General features: G+C 45.6%; 1 protein-coding gene across 6 annotated transcripts in view; it reads left to right on the forward strand.

Moving 5' to 3' along the window:
- The window catches only part of LOC107687412 (arginine-glutamic acid dipeptide repeats protein-like), a 49,566-nt gene extending 42,819 nt beyond the window's left edge, over positions 1–6,747 (forward strand). For 2 of the 6 annotated variants that reach the window (XM_016484736.1, XM_016484740.1), the window contains 10 exons: positions 356–409; positions 524–723; positions 808–969; positions 1,068–1,181; positions 1,765–3,146; positions 4,062–4,284; positions 4,401–5,118; positions 6,013–6,183; positions 6,264–6,444; positions 6,538–6,747. In XM_016484736.1, coding sequence (XP_016340222.1) covers positions 356–409; positions 524–723; positions 808–969; positions 1,068–1,181; positions 1,765–3,146; positions 4,062–4,284; positions 4,401–5,118; positions 6,013–6,183; positions 6,264–6,444; positions 6,538–6,571 — 3,239 coding nt within the window. In that variant the 3' untranslated portion in view covers positions 6,572–6,747. The remainder of the gene's footprint in view (positions 1–355; positions 410–523; positions 724–807; positions 970–1,067; positions 1,182–1,764; positions 3,147–4,061; positions 4,285–4,400; positions 5,119–6,012; positions 6,184–6,263; positions 6,445–6,537) is intronic. The other 4 variants (XM_016484739.1, XM_016484741.1, XM_016484737.1 and 1 more) reach the window with 3 other exon arrangements.
- The last annotated feature ends 336 nt before the right edge of the window (positions 6,748–7,083 follow it).

The following is a 7,083-nucleotide window of genomic DNA, read 5'->3' on the forward strand; positions in this document are numbered from 1 at the left end:
TCAAATTAGAGACTCGGCACTAATTGTTGTATAATGTCACCCATGTTCTTTTTTTGCCGAATGGGTCAAAGTGAGAGAAAAAGCAAACAATGAGGTTTGTCAGTTGATCAGGTGTGAAGTGATGTTACCCTAATATAGTGATACCATAAGACAGGTGAAGACTCTATAAGAGTTCCCCCTTCAGAAGACTTCAATAATCCCCTCTGTAGGCCTGTAATTAGTCTCAGTTTGAGAGCGCTCTGATGCTCGGCCCTGTCCCTCATCTGGCAGATGGACATCAGAGCGTGTCATTTCTAATCTGACACTTACTCGTTTGTTTTTTGCCTCATTAAATCCTCTGACCTGTTGGATGCAGTTGGCATTCATGTCGCTCTCACTTCTGATACGAAAACATCCTCAGCACAGATGAGTAAGAGTCTTTGACCTTAGCATGTCCATAGGTGTTTGGCTAGGCCTGGAGCAATTCCTGTTAGTGTAATGTTTAATAAGCAGAGCTCAGCTGAACTCAAATTTGTGTTTACAGCCTCCAAGGACTGGCACCACGGGGGTCGCGAGAACATCCTGCTGTGCACCGACTGCCGGATCCATTTTAAGAAGTACGGCGAACTACCCCCTATTGAGAAGCCTGTAGACCCGCCACCGTTTATGTTCAAACCTGTCAAAGAGGAAGACGATGGACTCAGTGGGAAGCATAGCATGAGGACTCGACGGAATCGCGGCTCAGTAAGACACAAACTTTGTAACTGCATATAATGTGTTTTAGCATTGTTAGCAGTGTTATATCAGATATTTTGTTATTCGGTTCAGATGTCAACGCTACGAAGTGGCCGCAAGAAGCAATCTGCCAGCCCAGATGGCAGAGCCTCACCAACCAATGAGGATCTGCGGTCCAGCGGGCGAACCTCACCCAGTGCGGCCAGCACTTCCAGCACTGACAGCAAGATTGACTCGATGAAGAAACCCAGCAAGGTATGACCTACAGGACCCAGACTATAGCAATCAAAATCACACTGAGCATCGCAGGACCTTGTTTTCAGAGGAAACATGTTTTCATTTTGTCAAAACAGAAAACAAAGGAAGAGGCGCTATCGCCTATGAAGAGTGCCAAACGTCAGAGAGAGAAAGGACCCTCGGATACAGAGGAGTCCGAGAGAGCAAGCGCCAAGAAGTCTAAAACACAGGTAAGTAACTCCTACTAAGCAAGCAACCTATGTAATAAAATTATTTTGTGTAAAGAAGAGTAAGTGTAGCTCTAAACAGAAAGAGCTTGGACAGATTTTTTCTGTTCTTTTCTATACTTCTAAATTCGTGCTGCTGCATTAAAGATGGTTGTTTGATGAGTACTTCTAAAGAACTAAGTGATAATGTGACTTATTGTTAGCATGGAAATGTGGGATTTGTTTGGGAGAAAAACTATCAACGAGGTTTTCTTGGAAGAATAGTTCTCCATTCATCTAAAAAACATAATATACTTAGACTAAAGTTCACTGAAGTGTTCATGGCAGTTCTATTTGAGTCCAGTGAAGACACTAGATTTTACGGATGTTTTGTATTTATTTTGGCCGTTACCTATGGTAGCAATGTGATTGCACGATAGAGTGATTTCATATCCTTTAAATGTCAGGAGTTCACATTACAACTCAAGCACTGTGATGTGCAAAGGTTATTTGTTCTTGATCGTGACTGCACCCATTATTCGGTCATTAGTAACTGCTGCTATGGCCAAGTTTATTGACCCTTCCTCCTCCCTTCCATCATCCGCAGGAACGGCCGGACTCACCCTCAGAGTGTGAGGGAGAGGGCGAGGGTGAGAGCTCGGATGGTCGCAGCGTAAATGACGAGGGCAGCAGCGATCCCAAGGATATTGACCAGGACAACCGCAGCTCCTCTCCCAGCATCCCCAGCCCGCGTGACAATGAGAGTGACTCCGACTCCTCGGCGCAGCAGCAGATCCCCCAGGGCCAGCACCCTCCGGTCATCCAGTGTCAGACAGGGGCTTTACCCCCAGCCCCTCCTTCTGCTGTCGCAGCCTCCACACCACCCACCTCAGGCGCGCCTTCGCTGTCTTCTCAGCCGTCCCCATCCATCCCCTCTACCTCCATGCCTCCTCAGCAGATACCTCCAGCAGGTCCCCTGTCTCTTATCCAGTCAGGAGCACAGAGGCTGCCCTCACCTCATTCCCCACTGCAAGGCCTGCCTCAACCGCCTCCACCCTCTCAAACCGGCCCTCAGTCCCTGCAGCCTCCACTACATGGCACCATGCCACCCATGGGCCACCCTCTGCAGGCAGGGCCATCACACATGCCTCACCCTCACGCTTTACCCGCTCAGTCTTTCCCAATGGGTCAGTCTCAGGTCCCCCCTTCAGCTCTCACCGGTCAGGCCCAAGCCACCTCCCTGTCTCAACAACAGCGACCTCATACCCCTCCATCCCAGTCGCAGTCCTCCTCGCAGAGCGGCAGCCAGCCTCCCAGAGAGCAGCCTCTTCCGCCCGCACCATTGCCTATGCCCCACATCAAACCTCCACCAACCACACCTATACCACAAATGCCAAACCCTCAATCACACAAGCATCCCAGCCACCCCCCATTCCCGCAGATGCCTTCCAACTTGCCTCCTCCGCCAGCCTTGAAGCCCCTCAGCTCTCTATCCACACATCACCCTCCCTCCGCCCATCCACCACCACTTCAGCTCATGTCTCAAAACCAGCAGCTCCAGCCTCCACCAGTGCAACCTCCAGTGCTAACCCAGTCCCAAAACCTTCCGGCGACAGGAAGTCAAGCTCCACCGCCGGCACCTCCGCTCCCTTCCTCTTCCTCCGCCTCGCACCCAACGCCTTCTCAGCCCCCGTTCCCTCCTCATGCCTTCATGCCAGGCAGCTCGCCCGTCCTGTCACCCTCTGCCGTTTCGTCCTCTGCAGCGAGCTTAATGGCTACGCTGCAGCAGCCACCCTCCTCCGTATCCATGCCCCTGCTTGCATCAGTCACCGCACCCTCTCCGGGACCCTCCACTGTGCCACCTGTACAAATTAAAGAAGAGCCTCTGGATGAGGCAGAGGAGCCAGAGAGTCCTCCACCACCACAGAGGAGCCCTTCACCTCCACCCACCGTCGTCAACACTCCCAGTCACGCCAGCCAATCTGCACGGTAACAATTTAGTATATTTATTAAACATATTAATATTATTGTTATAAGATAAAATCATAAACCAAAAAAAACATTAAATAATAATGTATTATTATTATTATTATAAAAATATTAAAAATTATCATTTTATTTGATTGCATCAAATTACATTTGATTGCATTTATTAGAACGGTATACTATTCATTTATATTTTTGATTGTAGGAAGTTATTTTTTTAAATCTGTAATTTTTTTTTTAACTAAATACAAATATTTTACTACATTTATTAAAATGATATATAATAATATTATAATACACATGATAAAACAATACAAACAATTTTTTGAAATGTGATTTCTCCTTTTTATTATGAATAACATATTATATTTATTAAAATTGTGTATTATTAATAATGATACGCATTTTTGTGCTCTGTGCAAAATGTACTTGTTTAAAAGTTGTTAAATAGCACTATTAATGTAGTGTTCTAATTAAACCTGCTTCGGCTCCTCTGCAGTCATCAAGCGTGGACAGGACACAGATTAATGACTGCTTCATAGCACTGAAAGCCTCCATCAGAACATGAGCATGTCTTTGTAGAGCTGCTTGTGGCCTTGTCTCACACTCCCTTGCAGTGAATAGCAATAAGCTCACTAATGCACAGAGAGAACAGCTCATTATGGCACTAGCGATTAAAAAGACTGATTGAGTGGCTCTTTTGCAGTATAAACGAGAGGACATGCCAGAAGTTATTTATTTGTCACAAAGTAATTGCATTGCTTTTCAAATGGCTGCAAATTCAGCCTGTGAAAAGATTTCTGCACTTCCATATCTTATATGTCACATAAGAAGAAAGGTTTCACACAGCAAAATGACTCTGACAGTATTCATTCTCAAAGATTATGCTGATGGTCTTTCCATCTATCCTGTTTACAGGTTCTACAAGCATCTGGACAGAGGTTACAACACATGTGCCAGAACAGACTTCTACTTCACACCACTGGCCTCGTCAAAACTGGCAAAGAAGCGGGAGGAGGCGCTAGAGAAAGCCAAGAGGGAAGCGGAGCAGAAAGCACGAGAAGAGAAAGAAAAGGAGAGGGAACGAGAAAAAGAAAGAGAGCGGGAACGGGAGAGAGAGAAGGAGGCTGAGAGAGCTGCTGTAAGTTTTGGTCTAATGTGTTGCATAAAAGTTGAAATGCAACTTTATTCGATGATTTCTGCTAAAATTGTTCATTATCGATTGCTTGCTCCTAAATGTCCTCTCTGTCTTTACAGAAAGCTTCCAGTTCTTCTCATGAGGGTCGAATGGGTGAACCCCAGATGGTGGGATCGGCTCATATGCGGACATCTTTTGATCCACCACCCACCACCATCGCCACTGTGCCCCCTTACATCGGCCCTGACACACCCGCTCTGCGCCAGCTCAGCGAATATGCTCGTCCCCACGTCATGTCTCCTACCAACCGCAACCATCCCTTCTTTGTCTCGCTCAATCCCACAGACCCTCTCCTGGCCTACCACATGCCAGGCCTGTACAACACAGACCCCTGCATGCGTGAGCGTGAGCTGCGGGAGCGAGAGATGCGGGAAAGGGAGATCCGCGAGAGGGAGATGAGAATGGAGAGGATGAAGCCGGGCTTCGAGGTCAAACCTCCAGAATTGGACAGCCTGCATCCTTCCGCCAACCCCATGGAGCACTTTGCCCGACACGGGCCCATTGGTCTCCCGCACATGGCTGGCCCACATCCATTCGCCTCCTTCCACCCGGCCCTGAATCCACTGGAGCGGGAACGGCTGGCACTGGCCGGGCCGCAGCTACGGCCTGAGATGACGTACCCCGAACGGTTGGCCGAGAGGCTACACGTCGAGAGGATGGCCGTGGCTAACGACAACATTGCACGGCTCCAGATGTTCAACGTGACGCCACACCACCATCAGCACTCGCACATCCATTCACACCTACACCTGCACCAACAGGACCCACTACACCAAGGTGAGGGACCTTTCACTCTAATGTTATGTGCTGGATTGTTGTATTAGGCCCACATGGAATCTCATGCATATCTCTTGTTTTATGAAATATATTGGCTAATTTGATTATGCGTTCAGCTGCAAATAAAAGTGCGGTATTCTCAGCTATGAGAACATACTTGTTTGAAATCATTTCACAGAATTCCACAAGTGATCACGCAAAAATAGCCCAAAAATATGAAAAATGTTCACAGGTTCCATCTGGGCCACTGAAGATAATCTTTTGAATTGAAAAAAAAAGCAATGGCTTAATTTCCAGGCTAAAAAATACTTTAAAATAGGGATACATTGATATTGAAATTCTGGCTGGTAATTATTTTCATGTTATGACTGATAAATGGCTGATATAAAAATTCTATATATTGTCTAAATAAATTAAATCTAAAACACAGAAAATTTAATTCAGGTGGATTTAGGCATCACAACATTATAATACACAGTATGAAAAATGCACCAATATAAAAATTTTGGCTAATGATCATAAGCTGGTAATTATTTTCATATTGCCGATAACCAATAAATGGCTAATATTAAAATTCTATATTTTGTTAATATCAATTAAAAATAACACTTAAACAATATTATAATGTACAGTATGATAGATTATAAATAGATATTAATTTTCAGATTAGCTAAAATATTGGCTGATACAGATACATTTAACAAAAAATCTTCAACATCGGCCGATGACCATATGATGTTGATGTGTCATGCATCCCTACTATTAAATATTATTGAACGCTTGTCTTTTAAGCATGATGTTCATTTTGAATGTCAGTGCTGTGAATAGTAAGTGTGTGTGTTTCTATATAATACTGACTGTGTACCATTACAAAAAGCTACTAACACGGCGAAGGTGGTGGTGAATGTCTTGTGTGTCCCCCAGGTTCTGGGGCACATCCGCTAGTAGACCCGCTGGCCGGCGGACCGCACCTTGCCCGGTTCCCCTACCCGCCCGGAGCCATACCCAACCCCCTGCTCGGACAGCACCCACATGAACACGAGATGCTCCGGCACCCTGTGTTCGGTAAGACATACGTGAACATCTCTATCATTCTAGCACTTTGTCCAGGCATTAACTAATCAATTTTCCCATGTCATCTGTAGGCGCTCCATATCCCAGAGATCTCCCAGGTGGACTCCCACCACCCATGTCAGCGGCTCACCAGCTGCAGGCCATGCATGCACAGTCTGCAGAGCTACAGAGATTGGCCATGGAGCAGCAGTGGCTACACGGTCATCACCACATGCATGGAGGCCCTCTGCCAGGACAGGAGGACTATTACAGGTAAGTCCTGCAGCCAAACTTTTGCTGGAATGTATATGTGCTTCAGACATCTGTCATAATACTGTACGTCTCTCTTCTCTTACTATTTTCTAGCCGGTTGAAGAAGGAAAGTGACAAGCAGCTGTGATGTACTGCGGACTCCCAGAGCATCAGCAGGACACAGGAGGTCACAGCAGAACAGTCACACACGGGAACTCCTAGGAACGTTTTCAGTTCGGTGGAGTGACGGGGATTGTCTGAGGAACCTTCTTTCTGTTGTCAGCTTTCTTCACTATTCCGGACTTTTTTTTAAGACATTGTTTTTTTTCCGGGGGGTTATATATCGTTCAAGTAGTGACAGCGTCCTCAAGACTGATTGTGACTTTCCTGCATGAACATACTCTGAGAAACTTCCCTGACGTCTTTTGTAGGTGCTAGAAAACCAGATACTTTGTCACTGTGCTAATTGGGGGAAAAACAAAGGAACAGAACAGTCGGGCCATTATATCTGAAAAGTGCTATCTTAAATTCAATGTTTATTTTAATACATTGTAGGAGGTTTTCATAATGTTAAGAAAAGCTGCAGCATGGCGTTTTTTTGAGTCTGTAAATAGTATATAAATATATATATATATATATATATACACATATATAATTATT

Source organism: Sinocyclocheilus anshuiensis, unplaced genomic scaffold (assembly GCF_001515605.1).
Source record: "Sinocyclocheilus anshuiensis isolate Anshui unplaced genomic scaffold, SAMN03320099.WGS_v1.1 scaffold1114, whole genome shotgun sequence".
NCBI classification, from domain to species: domain Eukaryota; kingdom Metazoa; phylum Chordata; class Actinopteri; order Cypriniformes; family Cyprinidae; genus Sinocyclocheilus; species Sinocyclocheilus anshuiensis.